Source organism: Labrus mixtus, chromosome 1, assembly GCF_963584025.1.
Source record: "Labrus mixtus chromosome 1, fLabMix1.1, whole genome shotgun sequence".
NCBI classification, from domain to species: Eukaryota; Metazoa; Chordata; class Actinopteri; order Labriformes; family Labridae; genus Labrus; species Labrus mixtus.
The window spans coordinates 12,257,963-12,278,933 of NC_083612.1; the positions used below are offsets into that span (position 1 = coordinate 12,257,963).

Below are 20,971 nucleotides of genomic sequence, written 5' to 3' on the forward strand. Positions count from 1 at the left end.
GTAAAGCTAACTGTTAGGCTAAGCTAAGAGTAGGTACACAGTAACACAGTGCAGAGGAGAACAGAACAAGCAATTATGCAATACGCTCACCGTAGTACGCTGCTCTGCTCAGGTGCTGCTCGCTGCTCTGCTCAGGTGCTGCTCGCTGCTCTGCTCAGGTGCTGCTCGCTGCTCTGCTCAGGTGCTGCTCGCTGCTCTGCTCAGGTGCTGCTCGCTGCTCTGCTCAGGTGCTGCTCGCTGCTTGCTTCTTTTTGTGCCTTTATTGTAGGGATAGGACAGTGGATAGAGTTGGAAATCAGGGAAAGAAGTCATTTAAGGATACCTTTCCGATAGAAAAGGACAGCTGTCATTAAAAGTAACCCATGAACACCAAGATTCCTTCAAGTGTTCCTCCCAACGCTGTAAACCTAGGGGAAACACTGTTGTTTAAACCTGGTCATGGTCTGCCGAGTTAAAAAAAAATTGTTCAGGCTCTTTCTTTGGAGTGGGAGTCGGACTCTCTAATGTGAAAAGATTTCTGGCCTATGGTAGTGAAACTCTAAGCAGGTGACAAAAACAGTGACTTCATTTCACATCCTTTATTAGAGACACAACTCACGCAGCAGAGAGAAATGTAGTCATTTTTCTTCCAGTTTGAAAAGGCCATCCATCTATGCTGTTTCATCAGCTCAGTGTGGGCTCACGCCGGTTTGGCTTTAGAAACAAGACGAGAGGATGGAGAGGTGAGGGAGCAAGCACACAGGTATGTTTTATTGATCAAGCACAAGATGGATGAAAGCCGGTGAACATGATCATGAATTATGCATAAGACAAGAAGGAAAGGAAACAGAGATCTGCTGAAGTGGTGAGGTGAATTCAGGAGGCAACCGAGGGACAAGAGGGGACTCTAGGTTTGGAGAGAGTCTGGTGTGTAAGAGCGACCGCACTTCTAAAGTAATGGAGTCATGAGGAAGCTCATGCTAATGTTTGAACTGGGAAGCACACTGAGAGGGTTACAGCACTCTGCATGTTGAAAAGCTGATTACAGGGTATTACTTTCATCAGTCTTGGCATATCCCACTTCTTTTAATCCAGGTGTTCCGCTCTGACTGTGCCACCCTGTGCAGTGACAAGTACTTTAGCCCCCCACCCACATTATATAAAAGCGAGACACAGAGACTGAAGTTAAAAAAATAGACAAAATGAGAAGGATCAAAAAGTGTTGTTTTTTTGTCCTTTCTTTGTGGTTGTTTTGCATTTCTTTTTGGTGGTTTTGTGTCCATCTTTGATCGTTGTGGTTATTTTGAGTCTCTTCGTGGAGCTTCACGGTATTTGCACCTATTTTAGGTTGTTGTATTTGTTTCGCAAACTTTTTTTCTGTCTCAGGTCCTATGTCTGTTTTTTAATATTTGCATCTCTGCACTTTTGTTGTTTTGTTTGAAGTCATTTTAGGTCCCTTTGCAGACAGTTTTGTCTCTTTTTAATCATATTTTTTTGCAGTTGTTTTTACATCTCTTTTGTGTTTGTTTGTGAACGTTTCATCCCATTCCCACATTCTTTTTTTGGAATGAATGTGGGAAATCTGAAAATGTAGTACGTTTTTGCGGTATTTAGTTTCTCTGTGTGATTGTTTTGAGTCTTCATTGCTTCCTCTGTCATCCACCCACATTAATCTCACACGCCAATGAAAAACAGCCACAGTGCCCGCAAAGTCTGAATCCGTCCTCCAGGAAGGGCATTTGTATAGGTGCAAGTCACCGGTGATAGGCGCGGAGAGTCAGAAAAATGAAGTCATTGAAGGAGAAGTGTCATTGAAGGACCTCAGCATAGAGCGTGTTTGCAGTCCGTGTTATAGCCGTGTGTTGAAATCTTCGTCACTGGAGGTCCGTCACGAGATGCCGGTCCCGATGGATCAAAGCCAACTCTGACTTAGACCTACTGACTGACTTAAAAACTTTGGTACTGTGAGTACCTGGTGTGTCTTTTGTTTGTTTGTGTTTTGATTGTCGCACCACGAAGAGAGACTCTGGTTTTTCTTTTGAGTTTGTTTCTGTATAAGCCGGAGCAGAGTTTTTGTTTTGTAGTTTGAACATTGAACTGAAATGGACTAAACTGTGGGTTGTGGGTACACCGGAGCAGACTTTTGCCGGAAGGGACTGAACTTTACTTACAAACAGAGACTGTGAAACGCGCACACACATTGCGCACATTCATTTTGTTGCAGTGTGGTTGATATAAATTGTGAAAATATATTTTATTGAAATTGCCTTGCTGTTTTGTTTGATGGTTTTGTGGCTCTTGCTTATGTCATATTTTGGGCAGGTTGACTATTTTTTGTTTGCATTTAATTTTTATTTGTCAGACTTGACTCTGACTGGCACCCCAAATTAAAACTTTGTCAAACCTGCTACACTATATTCATTCAGTCAGATTAACAAATAATATAGGGTTTATTTTATCCCTCAGAATAGCTTATTTTCTATTTCATAGATGCTGTATGAGAATCACTGTCTCTGAATAGTTAGATCCTGGCACATATACAGACTGTATACTGAATGGAACTGTCCTGTGAAAAGCCTGTTAACAAGTCTTTTTGCTGTTTTTACAAGTTTCAGCAGAAGATAAAACTTAACTGTGGGTCCATTTTGTGTAATGAGGTTTTAGTTGGAGTTTTTTTTTCTTGCTGTCGCCGAAGGCCTGGGGTTTTGAATTGTCATTTTCATTTATCGTTTTCATTTATTGTTTCATAATGTAGGCACTGTGAGGCTATTTGAAGCTCTAACTGCTTTCGAGGGCAGAACACATAAAGTTGACTTATACCTTAATAAGAACACTGCATGAAAACAAAAGTGTAAAGGTCTATAGGTTATCTCTGACCAAACACTCAAAATCAAAAAGTGTGAAAAGCTGCTGGTTTTGGTTTGACATGAAGGAGGAAATAGTCTGCATCTGTCTTGGCATTTTCAAACTACCTGTCCACATGGGACATTTATTGTGGGAGTCTGTTATGAGAGGGAAAAGCAAAAATATTTATATGTTTCTTACTTTGGCTCGTCCAAGGGTCCAGGCCATCAGCCAAACTGACACCTATAAATGTATCCATTACAGAACAGGGCCAACTGTGACCTGCACAGTTTTAGCCCCCTTGTAATCTATCTTAAAGTTCAATTATTATTAAGTGTGAAACTTACATTTTTGACATGGGATTGGTGTCATGTGAAGTTGTTTTAACAGCACGTCCTTAAAAATGGAGAGGTACACTGTATTCATAAAATTAATATATGTGCGGATTTTAGTGTGAATTGTTGTCTCTTTTTTTTGTCAGCGATGTGCCGGTTGAGCTGTGAATCTGTCAACCCAGTGCATGCTGGGATAAGAATCAGGGCCTTGATAATGATGAAAGATAAATGGATATGATAAAGGTGGCTGGATAGAGGCACCATGGACCTTGATGCCCTGCAAGACCCACAAACAAGTATGATATAGAAGACATAGAACATTTTCAGTGTATACCCCCAGTTTAAATTGTGATAACCGAGATGCCCCCTTGGGACACATCCAAGACACCCACACACAACACTTGTTTGCAATTGCTGCTAAAGAAAGATATAATCCATTTCATTTATTTTGTTTGGCAATGTTCAAGGATTGTTTTTATAGATCCTTTGTGCTTTTTATTAATGAGGAGTCTTTGATTTAGAGAAAAGTTCTGTCTGTTGCTGGTTTAGTACAAAGCAAGATCTGCACAATCACTCTCTGTAAGAAAGTTTAAGCCTCACAGGTATAACGGGTTCAAAAAGGTCATATTTATCCCCCCCCCAAAAAACAAAAACAAAAACACAAAAAAACAACGAAATAGAAGTGGGTTTACCAAAACACAACATTCTCAGATCCTAACTATATTTCCAGGATCGTTAAAGGTTCCTTTAAACAGTTTGAGTGCTACAAAGTTTAGCTTATTTATGTGTTGAAGGGAAGCTAGGGAAGGCCTTATAGTACATATTGATTGGTGTTAACAATAGACATAGTGGTGTATGTGATAACATTTAAACGTAAGAAAATCGTGGCAATTAAAATAATGATTTGAAGTAGAGGTGGGCGATATGGGAAAAATATCATATCACAATTTATTTTTTGCAAAATCCCGATCCCGATTTTATCACGATTTTTTTCATACTGATCTTTAGACAAAAGTTACTGACCAGTTCAACCAAGCTTATTTCCCTCTATAATGTTTATAAATGCACACAAACTGTGCTGACAAGTTTAATCTATTTGAAAAACATCTTTGTAGGAGGTCTGGAGGTCTCACCCAGAACATCTTTAGCAACAGAAATGTCTTTCCCTCAATTTGATCAATATTTATGCACACTTTGAAGGTTTTCCTCACCACTTTGAAATTATGATTTAGTTATGTGTCCTCTTTTTGTGTTCATCAGGAACATTTTCACGCAGTGATGCATTCATTTAAAAACATGTAGACTTCAAGTTCTTGTGTTTCTGTAATATTTTAGTCCTGCAGAGTTCCTACAGCTGTAGCTTCATACAGGCTCTGCAGCCTTTGTTGTTTATTATGACATCATTGGACTAACTTTAATTTGGTAATATAATCAAACATAATACAGAATGTGTTCATTCTGCGACACATGATCAAAGTAAGTTTTACTGACAGAAGAATTTAATTCATAGAGGGGGCGGGACATTGTTGATTGACAGACAGACAGTCACCATGGTTACTCACTCTCACCTGCCTGCTGCACACATCATGTAACATCGTTTAGTGTAATCCCTATAAATTCGGTTATCACAACAGGTGAGCTTCGGGTGGAGAAGCTTGATAGTAAATTTTAAAAACTGAGAGAGAGCAGAAAACACTGACAGCAACATTTTAAACACCGGGGTTATATCTCCCACCACTTACTGTCTGAGCTCCTCTCTGTCTCTCTGCAGACTGTTTACGTCTCTCCGGCTCGTTAAACGGTTTCTTGTGTCGCTATCCGAGATCTAAACTTAATTGTGCACACTATGCGGATAAGTTAACTGTTGCTCACGCCGTGTCGGTTTGGAAAAATATCAGAACAGTTGCATATAACCGGGATGGAGTTGTTTTTGCGGACTTTACTTTTAAGTTTCGTTTTCGGAGCAAAAGAGGGGGAGACGCGTCTGTGTCGGAGCATAAACTGCAGCATGATAGAATAAACACATTTATTTAAGCCCGGTTCTAGGATCTCCCTGATTTGGCAGATCGTCAGCACATTAAAATCCTTCATGATCTAAGATCGTTATATCGCCCACCACTAATTTGAAGTGCTGTACTTATCATTTTTCTTGTGTTGAAAACCTATTCAGGATTCAGTTGTTTTGCCCCCAGAATTTATGTTTGTCTTGCTCTTTTTGTGCAACATAGGCAAAATGTTTTGGAAAAGGTGGAACTCAAATTTCCATCTCATTTGTGATTCAGAGAGAGAGGTGCAGTTTGGGAGACCATATTTATATTATTTTAAATCCAGATGGTTAGAGGAGAATTTGGGAATCCATAGAATTCCTTCAGGGCCGTGTTAAGTGTTGGTGAACGACCTTCTTTTTTTTAACATTTTTTTTAAATAAACAGGTATTTATTTTTCATGGAAACAGATGCTGAGCTATTTGACTGGATAATAAAGGTAACACATTAGAGACACAAACTGGGGCTCAGAAGCAGACTCCGTTTTTTCATTTCCGTTAAGAATCACAACAAGGCTTTCAGTCACTTGTTCTAAATCCGTTCAGAACACATCTTGTTGCAGCGTCACATTGTGGGTTCTCGTGTTTGTGCTTTTGTACTAAACATAAAACAAGAGCTATTACCACAGCTGTGCAGCTTTCTATACACAAAGCCTCACTTTTCAACAAAAGACAGAGTATGTTAACCACAGCTTATGATGGGGAACCACAGTGAAATCATTTATTCCTTATTATTCAAAATGGCAGGAACACTTCTTGCACCAGGAGCAGAAGATGTAGAGTTTCCTGTCATAGCTCCACCTCCTGACTGATCTGTGTAATATATTTGGCTGTTGACCTCAGGGGGAGACTTGAAACGTACCCCCAGTTTTGATTGCTCTGGGACTTTTGCTCTCTCAGTTCCAATTTTTTTCAAGTAAGAAAGAAAAGAAGCAGAGGAAGAAAAAACCTTTACAAATGCAGAAGAAGTTCCAGCACCTGCAGTACTTGAACTTCTGAATACTGCAAAAATAAAAGCTCCTCTTAAAGCACTTCTCCTATGGGACTATTTAATCAAAGTGTGTCTCTGGTGTACTTATAGCCTGGATTATTCTTGACGGCCCAAGGTGGGAAGAAAAAGGAAGAATTTAAAGAGTCACAAAAGGGCCAGAGGAGGCTTCAAAGACTACAGATGAATCTTTGTCATTTGAGCTGTGATTGCTGCTAGGGGGTAATCGCCCCAGGCCAGTCTGGAGGATCCTGCTACTTATTCATGAAGTGTCTTCCAACAGGATCTTTTTATTGTAGTTTGCATCACCCATGCAAATCAATGTAGTGGAAAATGCACATGCATGAAAGCCCAAAGCGGTTAATTTCATCAGATTTATCTCATTAAAGCCAAATTAGTCAAATGTCACAAAATGTTTTAATGACTCCAGCATGTTTCACACCCTAAACAATTTGACGTGCTGGTTCCTTGAAAATCTCCCCCCAGTCCCTCCTGTTTGTCATGCTGGGTGACAGGAATAAATAAAGCAGGATTACACATGAAACCTTTCAGCGTTTCCAGTTGAGAAATGACAAGATGACATGTCCTTTTTTTAAGTCGAGCCAAAACATTTAATACACACCATGGCAGGAGACATGCACTTGCAGCACTTCACACTGTGCACCTTCCTAACTATAGCTCGCATTTTCATAAACACATACAAACCATAAAATAATTTAAAACAAAACACATATTAAAAAAGGGGGGTTACACTTTTTTTTTATACACGTTTCATAATACTGCTTCATAAAATGTATCACAGAAATTAGCTTTTACACAGAGCAAACCATAGAAACCAACTCAGGTATTACACTGACACTGTGCTTGTTGATAGTTAGCAGAAAACTGTGAACAGGCGACATCCGAGAGGGAATGTCACAGAGAGGACAAGCGTCGGAAAGAAGAGTCTGTTTGAGGAGGAGGCAGAAGAGGAGGAGGAGGGTTGGTCTATATCTGTCCCTCTTTAATGATAAACAATCCAAGTGTGCTGAAGGGCAGCGAGGTCGACCGCTAGGCGTAAAAGGTCTCTACTTTCACTGACTGACAGAACATCGTCATGGAGAAGACCAGCCCCAGGATCTGCACAAAAAACACAGGAAACAGATCAGCCGTTAACAGGTTCAGAATGATGTTCATCAAAGAGGAGCTCTTTGTCTCATTCTCTGTATAGTAATGTACATCTGTTTGACAGTAAATGCCAAAAGGACTAATTTTCTCATACCATTACATCCAAATCTCATTACTTTTATTTCTTGGATAACAATAGGATAAGGCTCCACACCATCCAATCTGGGCTGTTCATTTATAAAAGACTGCACAGATTGGCATGTGTGAACTTGTGAGTTCTTCTGGTTGAACAACTTTTATTTTAAAGTGCAAAAGAGGGATGAAATTATTTAGAAATGTACCAAAAGATTAACATAGAAGAATCAAAGGCAGCACAGTTTTATTTATGTATCACTTTTCAAAAACAGGGCATGTGTCCATTAAATTTTTTTTTGCTTTTGGAATCCCCATGGCCTCAATATCTGAGCCCTTAAAGTCAGCGCGTGCTGTTGCTAGGTTACGACATTTTTTTCACAACACTTACACTTCCCTTAGTAGTGACTGTTAGGTCTATTTAAACATTTCTCTGTGAGGTCAGTATTTTATTTTATTCAAGCAGATTTCACAAAGAAAAGATAAATCATTGTAAAGGAATCATGACCGGGAATGAGCAGAAGCTCTAGAATTGGACATTCTACTCTTGAAAAGATAGATTAGTTTCTTCTGTTAGTGCTGCCATGTTCCTAAAGTTAAACTGTTTTCAACTGAGAGTAATCGAACGCAGCCACAACATACAGCTGAAGTTGTTGTAATATTTGCCAGTGTTGAACTGCATTGTTTCTGTAGCCATTGCTGGACAAAGACCCTTAAAGTGCTCGACTTGGGCGAATTAAATCATCCCACACTTAACCCCCCCCCCCCAGAATCAAATCCATTCAGATGGAATAAAAGCAATTGTTAAAAAGCTGATTTAATTAGGAACATAAAATTCAGTGTAATAATTATTTGTTAGTAGTCCAAAGGGTCTATAAAAGGAAATTAAATCATTTAAAATACAAAAGCACAAAATACACATAAAAAATTAAATTGTTACCTGTATTATTAAAACAGCAACAGCAGTATAATTAAAGATCCAACAAATTTACAAACTAATGCAACAGTATTAAACCATTGTTATTGCTCTTTAATACAAGCCAGTGGTTGACTTACTACAAACAGTAGGGAAGCTTTTGTAGGTTATGCTTCCATCATTTATAAAATGTTTGTTTCTGACTAACAGTGCCAACTACATCCTTGATCTGCAAGGTAAACAAGAATCAAAATACAAAACTAGGAGGCACAATCTGCTGTCAGCACGTATTTCACACGAAGGAGTTCACAGGCGTACGTGAAGGCCAACAAGCTGTCAGCTGAAGGATGGATGTATGCATAATCCTGAGAAATCTTTCAATGTTTTGTGCAGAGTCTGGTTTTAGGGAAAATAATTGAAAGACATTTGAAAGGTTACGTCTTTCATTTTTTAAATTGAAAACGTCTGCAATTTGACCTCAGCTCGACCTTTTCACTGCTGAATGGACAAATGATATGTTGTTGCAAAAATCGAAGTAAGAGGTTTGTCTTAAAGGATGAAGTGCTCTCAGCTCCAAAGTCTATAAATACGTAGCATCAAATGTAAGATCTGCCCTTTGCAAGAGGAAAACAAGGTTTACTGAAGATTGACTTGACAATGAAATGAAAATTGTTCTTACTGTACTCTATCGATTTTCTCGTCCCTTTATTTCTCTTAAATTCCAGTAATCACAACAACCTCCGCGCCTGTAGATGTCGCTGTTCAGCTTGCATGCTGGCTCATCTACCCTAATTCTGCGGTGAGCAAGAGAAAGAACCCTGATGGTCTCTGCCCTGTGATCTTAAGGTAAACACATTACTGAAGACGGAGACTGAAAGGATAAATTGTTGTTGCACAATAAACTGATATCTCCACATAAACAACCTGGAACACAATAACACAAAAACAGCGGTTGTATGTGAACAAATGGATGTCCCTGCTTCAATTTACAAGAACAGAGTAAGGAAGCAGTTATCGTTTTATTTAACTGAAACAGTCGCATCAGTTTGTTTCAGTGCTTTACAGTAATAGTATGAGAACTCTTAACATAGTTTAACATAGAGTAAGAGAGTCAGAATAATTCAACTACTGCACTTCACCTGTTTTATCATTATTCATAACTGATTGTCATCATGATTCTGTAGAAACTTTGGTGTATCTGTACGTGATGTTACATCTCCAGGAAGTTCCTCAACACTTCATGACCAGGAAACCTTAAGTGAAACATCATTGCGTACCTCAGTTTCTTCACCTTTTGGTGCAGCATGACAGTCTATACAGTGTCTTGAAATCCTTCTGATTTTTTCAGTTCCCCGTATCTATGAGACCTATTATTTATAAATTAACTTCAGAGGGCTGAAGAATGGCAGTGTAGTACAAACTCTCTATTCCTTTTTTTCTTAAATGATGTAGATTTTAAATTTTTAAGGCATGAAGGTATTATTTCACTTAAACAAGAATATGTCCGTATTTTCTCTGACTCGTCCTTTGTCTGTGTGCTTGGCGCCCACTGATGGTCACCGAGGTGCAGTTATGCCTCCACTTTTTAGACAGCATACATTTGTTTACAATCAGAGGGTGCCGAAAGGGGCTTTTCGTCTATCGCTAAATGCTTCCTCTATAATCTTAAATGAAGGTTTTATTATTGAGTATTAAAACATGCTTCCTGTTTCCTTAAGTGCAAATACAGCAAGTCGTTTGTTTTTAAGTGATGCTGTAATGGAAGCATTATTTGAAAGGGGATACGGATAGCCTCTGCTATTGTTTCATTCTATGGCAGCATTTTTCCACAAGGTAGCACATCTTGATTGAACACTGGCAAAGATTTGAGAAGAACCATTTCGATTGAAGGGTCCAATTTTACTCTAGTCTGGCTTCTTGCTCGGTCACTCACTCTTTTTTTCCCTTAGCTTTACCTGTCACCATCCTCCTCCATCTCTTGGCATCAGCTATTGGATCATACAGTACTCAGATGGGCTGACTCTTCTATTTTAGCTGAAGGCTTGTGAGTGAACTATAGTGCCGTAAAGCCACTTCTTGTGAGAAAACCGCGGCAGAAATTTAGACTAAATAGGCTAACATTGGTCAGCAGAGGTGAAGACTGCATTAGTAAACCCCATTAATATTTAAAACTAGACATTGAGTTAGCTTCTAATTTGTATAAGGAGGAATGTGTCATTTCTCAGTAATAAGAAGTTACATAAACATGCCTTCATTTGTTCTTTTTGCCTGAGAACAATGCCTAATTTTCTGAATCTTTGTATTGTGTAACACTGTGAGTCATCTGGCACATATCAGATATTTGAGATAAGTCTTTCTGGTTTTCACTTTGCAGCATGTAGGATTTTCACAAAGGGCACTGAGAATGTAAAATGAGCCTGCAGCATCACAGGGGCACTCGTGTGATATTTCTCCTTCCAGATTGTGGAGGCACATCACGTAACCCTCGGCTGAAAAGCAGAGAAAAGAATTTTATGGAAAGTCAAACCGTCCTATGTGGTCTTCAGGGGTAACACGAGAGGCTTATATGGGCTCCTGCTGTCTACAGAAATCCTGCATTCAGCTCTTAATGCAAAGGACACCGGGAGTATTAGGTGTATTCATCACACAGTAAGAGCCTCCGTCTGAGGCTGCAGATATCAAGAACACGTTAATGACTCAGTCTTAAGAAATAATTCACACAACTTAAAAGCTGTAATTACCTGAGTAAGTGCTGTGCATAGAGCGAAGATCCAAAGTGCTACTAGGTTCTCATTAAGCCAGTCCTTCACCCGCTCGTAGCATGGCTGTGAAAACATACAAAAAACACAAAAGGACCAAACATTAACAAATAAATGTAAAATCAAATAAATACTCCAATAAAATATATAACTGATAATGTAGGATACAGCTGAAACGGAATAGTTTACTGCAGCCCTAAGCAAGGCAGAAAAAAGTGAGCCACTAAGGTGATGCAGGATTTTGTTATTGCTATATGAGCATCAGCAATAAACGCGTTGCTACATGTTGGCTACTGGATGGAGTCCTGGGTAAAACAACAAGTTTTTCAAAAAAATAGCTATCAGCATTGCATAAATCTGAACCAATTAAGTGGGAAAAATAAATTGCTTTTTGAATTCAGGATTCAGAAGGGACATAAGGAACACCAGATATAAAAACTGGGAGCTAAAGCTAATATGCACTCTAATATGCACTCTGCACTGTTTCTTTATGTAATGTACTTCATGTTGTAATTGCAATAGTGAACAATGTAATTACACATCTCATATCTCATATTTTGCAGGCATGATGCTGGACCTTTTTTTTTTTCCCTGCTCAAAAAAAGAATCCCAAAGATTTACTGTTGGAACAGTGTCTACATCATTGCTGTGTCTGAAGAAACAGATTATTCTTGATGATACATATCTAAAAGTTTTAGTGCTTTTGTACCCAGTATGGGCTCATGTGAATTGCTCCTTGTCAAATCGGATCACTTGGATAGAACTTACTTTGTAGAAATAGATATAACAGATCTTATCATGCTGTAATGGACCAATCAGAGTAAAGTTTCAAAACAGCCATGGAATAAAAAATAGGTCTATGTAGCATTTACAGCCAGTTTTCTTTTGCTGTAATAAAAGACTGTGATAGAAAATGTTCCTCGGTTGAAAGGTCCCCCGGGGGACATCCTAATCTCCCAATTCTCCTCCTCCTCCTCCTCCTCCTCCTCTGACCTAATATTCTTTGGGGAAACTTTCCAAAATTCAAGCGGGTCCCAGCTGTCCTTGTCTCCCTTCAGCTGTACAAACAGGAGTGATGTGACTATGGGAGCAGCACATACGCCGCAGGTATCATTTAGACAGGAGAATGGGTTGAATTTTTCATGTTGACATTGCTCGAAATCATTCTGAAGGCATCTCAAAAATACCCAAATAATCTCCACCCTCTCACTGCGTTCCCATTTGTTTTGTCCCTGAGAAATTTTCAGCTTCTAGAGCACATTTTAAAATCTCTTCTCAAACTCTGCAAAACGTCCCTGAGCCATGTAGTGCCAAACTGGCAGAAATAAAAGAAAGATAATTACTATTAATATAAGGCATAGAGTAATGCCCTTCTGGGTTGGTGATTTGTGAAAGTCATGAATAGGAGATGAATCCTTAAAGCAGAGAAACATGCTCTCTAAGAAGAGGGTGAGAGCTGAGATTGAAAGTGATTGGGATGGCATTGCCTCTGAGGCCACATTTCAAATGGTTCCTTTAGCTCTTGGACCTTTAAAAAAACACACTTATACATGCACCAAACTCTGTGTTTAATTATGTAAGATGTCTTGTCCACATCACCATCTGCAGGCCCTGAATTTAGACATAGGATTGCAAAATTTCTGCACAGATGAATAAATTCCTACAAGTCTGGAACCTCATGTGTGAGGAAATCTTGCACACATTAACAATAATGTTAAAAATTCCCAACATATGTCACAAAAGAAAATGTTGGCATGGTTGCAGGACAAATTGGCTATGCCCCTTCAGAGATTGGTTTCAGTGTGAATGGCTTAGGTACCAGCTCACTCTCTCCCTCGCCTTTACAAACGCGCCTTTGGGCAGTGAAGCGATTGTTCCCAACTTTAGTGCACAACCTTCATGGCTTTCTTCCACAAAAAAACGTATGCTAAGCATTAGTTAGGTTTATTCAAAACAACAGAGGCAGCTTATCATGTGTCATCGACAGTTCCAGGATGTTTTTGACCAGTAAAGATGTGTTGTATTTTAATAAAAGTTTGAGAATAAACCCCTGTCTGTATAAAACTCCTCCATAACTGCTCAGTGACTTAGCTGCATGTTGAACTAATACTTGTCTATTAGCAAGTGAATGCTAACGTTAAATATATTGACCAATAGCTGCCATTCTGCAGTGTTATAGGCTGTTTGTTTTTGTCAGGTGGTGTACTTTATTGGATGATACTGTATATATAACATACATATAACATAGTACAAATGCTTAGATACAGTATTGTTATGTGGTTTAGTGTTTCTTTAGCTGTTTAACTAAAGGTATCATATGCAACATTCTGAATATTAATACAGCAAAACTCTCATGTACCCTATGTAAATATGTAGAGGAGTAATAACGTCCCATAAAGAGAGTGAAGACAAAATCCTTCTGGATTTTCTTTTCTTGGCTTTGTGTTCACGTGGACAATATAGCGCGTACTGTAGCTTGGTTATGTTTTGCTCAAATGTTATTTGCCTGGTGCAAGCTTCTCCTCATACTAATCATAATGCCAGGCATGTCAGTCACACATTGGAAACATGACTGAGGTGAAGCAGTAAAAGAGTAAGAAATGCAATGTAGGGTCAAATTTGGACCATGTAGACCCAAAGTTAAAGCTGCTGTTAGAACCTTAAATTCTTCAGATTTCGGCGACCCCCTAATTCTGTGCTATCCTCGTCCTGTATACATTTTCCTGATCTTTTCTGTACATGTGTAAGTACCTTTCTCAAATGAAAAACAGAAACATCCTCCTGTATTCTGGCTGTCAATCATGTCACACACACTGAATATTTTCTATGGAAATTAACACAAAGGTATTTCTTGTAGACTGTAAAATCCCTCCTCGGACACTGACCTGGTTGCAATGGTGAAAGGCATTAAAATAACTACACACAAATAGTCAGTATTCTCCTGATGGTCTCATTTGCGTTGTAGGTCATACAAGGCAACAGTATTCATTTTAGTCAGTTTCATAACCGGATTAAAAATTCCTCATTCATTGTATGTTTGAACCCCCCTACGTGAAGCATTTATTGGGGGGAATTCCCCCCCAAATAAAAGAAAGAATTTCAGGCCCAGTAGTACTGCAGTAAAAGGAAAAGTGCTATCATAGCAGGCTGCACTGCTGCTCTAATTGAATTATTAATATCTGCAGACTTGCCTCTGTTTGTGCTACTTTTTAGACCTCATACGTCACATAGCTGAGTCAGAGCCAGGGAAACCCAAACTTCTCTGCATTTCATTGCTGTCTGAAACATCGACCACAAGACAGATATATATTTTTCTTAGCACGAGGTGAATTAATTCTGAACTGGATCAATAAGGAAAGTCATTCAGTAGGCCAAAATTTAGAGCAAGTTCAGTGTTATTTATCAAACTGCTGCCCAGCTATAACCCTCCCACAGCGCAGAGCTGCATCTGAAAATATATAAATTCATATATTTATTGTTTGACTTCAACTGCAGTGTCCCATAAATCTGGAAGAAAACAGATAAGTAAACCCAATATCCCTTCTGAGCCAAATTCAGCACAGGGACCACAATCTCAGTGCTGCAAGGCTTAAACGGTATCAGGCTGTTAAAGAAATTAATCTTAGCTTTAAGATCCAACTTATGAGCTTTTCTGAGTTTTCAACCACATTATGCAGCTTGATCAGTGCATTTAGGTTCCTCATGTGTTCTTGTATAACTACAGTCAGTCAATGTCCTCCTTCGTTGTCCTTGAGTCCAGACTAATGCTCAGTAAATTTTAACTTTTTCCACTGAAAGCTCTGACATGTACGAGGTCATCTGGTTCTGGTGTTCATTTAGGCTCTTGTCCAGTGTTGTTGCTTTTTTTTTTACAATCTTGAAGTGCTCAAATTGTTTGTGGTAAGTGTTGACTCCTTGTGACTTCAAAATGCCCACTGAGTCCCACTGGGATGCTCCTAGTAACCCCTGCTGATTCAGATTGACCTGGTCTGTTATTACCCCCTTTCTGCTGTACTGCCATCTCTCTTCAGACACCTGAGCCTGCACCTTTGCTGGTAAAGGAAATCGTAAAGATTTCCTTTACCAGCGTACAAGCTTGTTCTTTTACAAGTGTAAAGACACTTGGATTTAAAAACTCGGGAAAGATAATGAGTTTATTCCTGTAATTGGACCTGGATTATTTTATGAAACAAAAGGTCAGGGATTCACACCATTAGGTGCATGCGGATACTGTGTTAATTCATTTTATATAGACTAACTGAGTTGATTAGTCTGTATTAAAATTTGCATTGAACCAACTTTGAAATGAGTCTCTACGACCTAGTTAAAACTTCCTTCTCTTAATGGTAAACGGTTGATTTGCAACTTGTTTTGGTTATGGAGAAATCAAGGTTTAGTGTATCTTTAACATAAGAGGTTCATTTTTCAAATTCTGGTTAAAAAAATGTATGCTTAGAATAATTTTAATGATATAAGAAGAGATTATGCCGCTCTCATTCCACATTCAACCCTGAATACCCATTTGTGCACATCTAGCTTGCACAACACATTACATAATGGCTTTCTGTCAGGGAGGATAAGGGAAACTTATCAGGTTGCCAGTTTAAGTTCAATATTCTTGGTACGAAGAGCATAGCGGAGCTGAAGACAAAAACATTTACAGAAAAAAACATAGAGTCCTGTGTGTGATCAAAGTTGACATTGACCTGGTAACTTTTCTTCATGAAAATACATTCCTAACAAAAGTTCTTACTTAAACCCATCCTGTTGTCTCAAACTTACCCAGCAGTTTAATTGCCGAATCCACTTTGCATTTTTTGTTACCGTGATGGCATATAATTTTAACACTGGCTGCCACCATGTAAAGCTGTGTTAAGTGGGCCATTACATGATACATTGATTTCATAATAAGGCTTTAAGAGAACAATTTCTTACGTCCTCCCAATGGGAGATATAAGGGGCAAAATTTACAGTCCTCATTCTTTCCAAAAATATATTCCAAAGTTTTATTTGAAGCTATATGATACTTCAGTAGTCTGAGTCAGACAAATCAAGTGGGGATCTTCTAAATTTAACGTCTTTTGGTAAAAAAAAATCCCTTTAGTAGATAGTACTAAGCTGCACTGGAGGGAAGGGATTTGTACTTAAAATAACTGTAACTTTGGAAGACACCTGCTCAAATTGTCTAACTCAGACTGCTGGAAAGTCTCATGTTAACTTTGGTTGAAGTTGAAAAAGTACTGTATTTCTGCACAGGACGAGGATAGCACAGAATGGGGACAGTAGATTTGGTCTCCTATCTCTTACATTGAAAGTGCTTTGAAAAGGATCACTTTAAGTCTGATCTAGGCAGGAGGAATGATGCCGGAAGGAAAACTTGTGTCCATGCCCACATAGATATCCAATTCTTTGTTTTTTCATAGTTTTTATTTAATCAAATTAAAACATGACAGCGTGGGTCATTTTTTGTGTATAACTTAATAAAAGGAGAATTTTTATTTTATTTGGACATTGTCTGAAAATGAAATCATCCGTATTTTACTACTGCCTCAACCTGTACCACTGGAGTTGGAGCAATCCAGCTCTTTGAACCTTCCTTGCATTCTTTGAGTGAATTCAGAGCAAACTGTTTTTTGGCACTGTGGAGGGATAGGGCTAAGTGTTGTCAGGGAAGGATATGTTTGTATCTGGATCATTTAACAAAGATGCAGCAGGTTTATGAGACGAGAATGGGGCCTTGGAAGGTACCTTGTTGGACCCCACATGATAGACTGGCTGAAGAGGAGGTACATTTGCCTAAGTTTAGAAAGTAGAAAGCTTTGTAACTGACCAATGCCAACCCCATATTTGAGAAGATCAACTAATATGGCATTATCTTAATTGTTGAAAGGTAAAATCAGGATATAACAGCAATAGGATTCAAATGCAAGGACCAGGTTGTGAATTTTCAGAAATACAGACTCAGTACTAGGGTTGTCATGATACCAGATTTTTAAATTTGCAAAATTTAGTTTCTACCACAACAACAAAACTAGAAGGCTGGGCACACAATAATGGATTATTTCTTGTTTTTAACTACCAAAAACATGCAGGCAAACTCCTGCGCATTCTTGTGCAAAATTGGCAATGTTCTCTCTGAGCTGTTGCTCAGAGCAGCTTTGGGTAGGACTGAAGAACTGAAGTTTTATTTTAATTTTGGTATTTTATGATACTATGGTGTTGATCATTAAAATTACAAATTATAAATTCTATCGTTTCAAACATGAGATATTGGAAAGTATGGAAGTAACCGAAATCTGTACGGTTGGTGGCCTTTAAACCTGACTTTATGAGTTCCCAATAAATCCTTGTATTTGAGTAAATTACATTTGGAGTCACTTTATAGATCAGTTGATCTTCATCTCATCTATGGTGTTCTTTTTAACTGTAGGGGCAACATGCTTTTGTAGAGGTTTTGTAGTTTTAAAACAAAGTCACATCAGGTAAACATAAACACAGTTGGTATATAGTCTGTTAACACTGGCTGGCTTTACTGTATCTGTGTGTGTTTGTCTCAAACCTTTTAATGTGTCCTTTTGTGTCAGGTTCTTAAGCTAGCTACAAATACAAATGTTACAAAATTAGTATTGTAGTAGGAGACAAACATTTTTACACAGCTTTTTAGTTAACAAACATTCTGCTGTCAATGATAGTTAAGATTAGGCTTTATTCCTGCTCTATGTTTACTGAAAACACAGTGTCTATCTCAACATCAACATTTCAATGGTCTGGATTACTCTCAATCTATTCTTGGGTTTTTTTTAATCACATGGCAGTCTGAAGACAAGCATTGGTGAAAGATTGGTTTTCAGACTGGAGAGCGAGGGGTGAAAAACATGGTTCAAACTGTCATTCTAACAAAATGGCAGTGAGATGAGAAATGTAAAAGGAACCACACAAACGTAATCCTTGATCTGCAGGATAAACATGGCTTAAAGTACAAAACAAGGCAGATGAATTTGCATCAAAGTATCTTTCCCACTAGAATGGCAGATGGAATTTACAGATCAACATAAAGGCAAACAGGCTATCATCTGATGAGAATATAAATGCATAATTCAGACAAAAATCCTCAAGAGCCTTGTTGAAGGAAAAATAATAGAAAGCCATTTTAAAAGGTTAGGCTTTCATTGTATAAATTAAAAAACACTGCAGTTTGACCACAGCTTGACCTTTCCAAAGCTGAAAGGACATATTAAATACTGTTGGAGTAAGAAGTTTGTATTTAAAGATGAAGTGCTCTCAGCTAGCAAGTCTATTACTGCACCATGATGCCGTCATATTTAAGATTTGCCCTTTGCAAGTGGAAAACAAGGCATACTGAAGATTTACATTATTTCATAAAATGCAAAAACAAGATTCAGGAAAATGTTTCTGTCAAATAGCCACATGTATGGAACATAATGTCTGGCTCAAGTAACATGCCCTTATACATGACAGGATATGATGATAGTTCATGATTACCAATAAATTATTACTGTCAAAACTAGTGATCTGCATAATTAGCCGACTAAACAATTAAACTTCCTCACCCTTGTTTGTCAGCACCAGACTTACTTGTGGGTTAAATTAATAATTCATATCTTTATTAACTCAGGCCTGCAATGCCGGTTAATTGTTGTGTCTAATGTGTAACACAGCCATCCGACTCTGGCAAGGGCTGTAGCTCCAGTAAATTCTGCTAATTTGCTCAAATGCTCTACAACCTGGATATAAACTAGCACAATGGAGAGATGACATATCCTAGAGCTGTAAGTCAATAGCTTTTGGACTGTATAAAATATGGACGTATTCTCAGTGACGAAACGTATGTCATTGTCTACACTTCTACAGCGTGTATGAATAAAGAAATTAGCTATTCAGACAAAACCTTTTTTGAAACAGGTTGCAAACATGTTTAACATGTTTCTCTGCACTTTTGCCCGAGGCAAATTTCCCCCTTGGGACAATAAAGTATATCTAATCTAATTCTGCTATTAAAATTGGCGATTTAACTTGGGTGTTAATGGAGCTTCCTGGGTTTTGGAGCCCGCCTCAAGTGGACACTCAAGGGACTGCCCTTTTTCATCAAACCTTCAGCATTGTCTTCATATTTCAACACTGGGAGTGCCCTTCACCAACAACACTTAGGCCGTGTTCACACTTGACTTCTTTTTTGAACTGCCAGCGCCCTTTTTACATACAGGCCTATGGAAAAATGAAAAAGGTTGACGCCTTTTTAAAAAGTGAACGCCTTTTCAAAAAGTGGACGCCTTTTCAAAAAGCGCTGCGCCCGACGCCTTTTTCAGTTGAATTAATTCAACTTTTCAGAAAAGCGCTGGGTGACGTCAAGCGCCTTTCTGACAGCTGACCAATCAGGACGAGTAGTAACCTACGTCCCTAGTTACCTGTGCCCAAAAACGGCAAACTTCCACCACATATGTGTGCATTGTGTGTCCGCTCCGGTCTGTTATGGGACCGTGCATCCTCATCCGTCAACACCCACCGGCTGCGTTCTCAGTCTTCAGCACGGAGAGCACAGCCGGACAGCTGGAGTATGAAGACAAAGCAATTTCCGTGGTAATTTTACAGATTCACTCGCGACAGCACGAGATAATACGTAAAAATATGTTTGTGGTATAAAACTCAATAAAAACCTCATAAACACATAAACAAACACACAAACGGTCGTTTTTCTGAACCGTCAAAATGGAGGGTGTTATTCTGAAAATAAACCGGATGTTTTAATGTTGTATCGGTGTCTGACTTCCCGTCCCGCTTGTTCTTTTCTGTGCTAAATTGATGCGTTGTGCTGGACGGCTCCGGCGCGGTTGTACTGCAGACTAGATCCCGTTGTTAAGGTTACAGAACACTCACGCATAAGCGCTCAAAAGCCGCTGAAGGCAGCGTTTTTTTCTGAAAAAAGAAGTCAAGTGTGAACACGGCCTTACTCTGTATTTGTACCATTTGTTCATAAGCTTTAGAAGTTGGCACCATTTGACCATTATTATAATTGGAATATGCCCATTTATCATTGTGTTGCATGGACTTTATTAAAATATAGTTTTGCCTACTTCCCGATTAGTTTAACAGTTTCTTAAGTATACTGTTAGAAAAAGTCCACTGAAGTATATGCTGTTTAAGTTGCAGACATAATTATACAGACAAACAGTAATAACATACAAGTATCATCTTTGTCAACATTTTTAATACCACATTTTTCAAAATTCTGCAATCTCCTCTGATTTTTTGTATCAATAGGAAAGAAAAGGGCTGATTTTCAACCCGAAGCAGTTAGAAGTAAAAGACAGAGAGCAGTTGATGTCCATTCAAATCAGCAGGTCTCCTTTTGGCATCTCATAAAGCTGCAAAAGTTATGTTTATGTCTTACAAACAGACACAGAGCACAGGAGGTGACAGCAGTGTCGAAATTATGTTTGCAACGGTTTGGTACTGAAACACTGCCAATGTTGACAGTGTGCAGGAGTTTGCTTGCAATAAAAAAAGAAGATCTTTCTTAAATTGGGGGGCTTAGGACTATTATATTTGTTGCCATGGTATTAAAACTGGTATCGATACGTTTTATTCTTATTAGGATATTATCAAAGTTGAAAACTCTGTTATCATGACTTTTGGGGCATTACCAGCTTGACATCCATACAGGAATTAAATTTGGTTATTATTATTATTATTATTTTTTTTACAATACCACGATCTTATCCCAACCTACAGATTCTTTGACTAAGTTCTCGTGACCTGTTGCTCATAAGTTGTGAAGAGAACAGGCCCTAAAATCAAGCCCTGAGGGATCCCATACAAAATTGTGGATTTAGGATGAGCATCAATCCC

At 38.6% G+C, this 20,971-nt stretch overlaps 1 protein-coding gene across 2 annotated transcripts in view; it reads right to left on the reverse strand.

The window, feature by feature from the left end:
• Positions 1–6,588: 6,588 nt before the first annotated feature.
• The window catches only part of tspan4a (tetraspanin 4a), a 150,500-nt gene continuing 136,117 nt past the window's right edge, over positions 6,589–20,971 (reverse strand). For both annotated transcript variants that reach the window (XM_061026180.1, XM_061065896.1), the window contains 2 exons: positions 11,087–11,170; positions 6,589–7,309 (listed from right to left, as the gene is read on the reverse strand). In XM_061026180.1, coding sequence (XP_060882163.1) covers positions 7,241–7,309; positions 11,087–11,170 — 153 coding nt within the window. In that variant the 3' untranslated portion in view covers positions 6,589–7,240. The remainder of the gene's footprint in view (positions 7,310–11,086; positions 11,171–20,971) is intronic.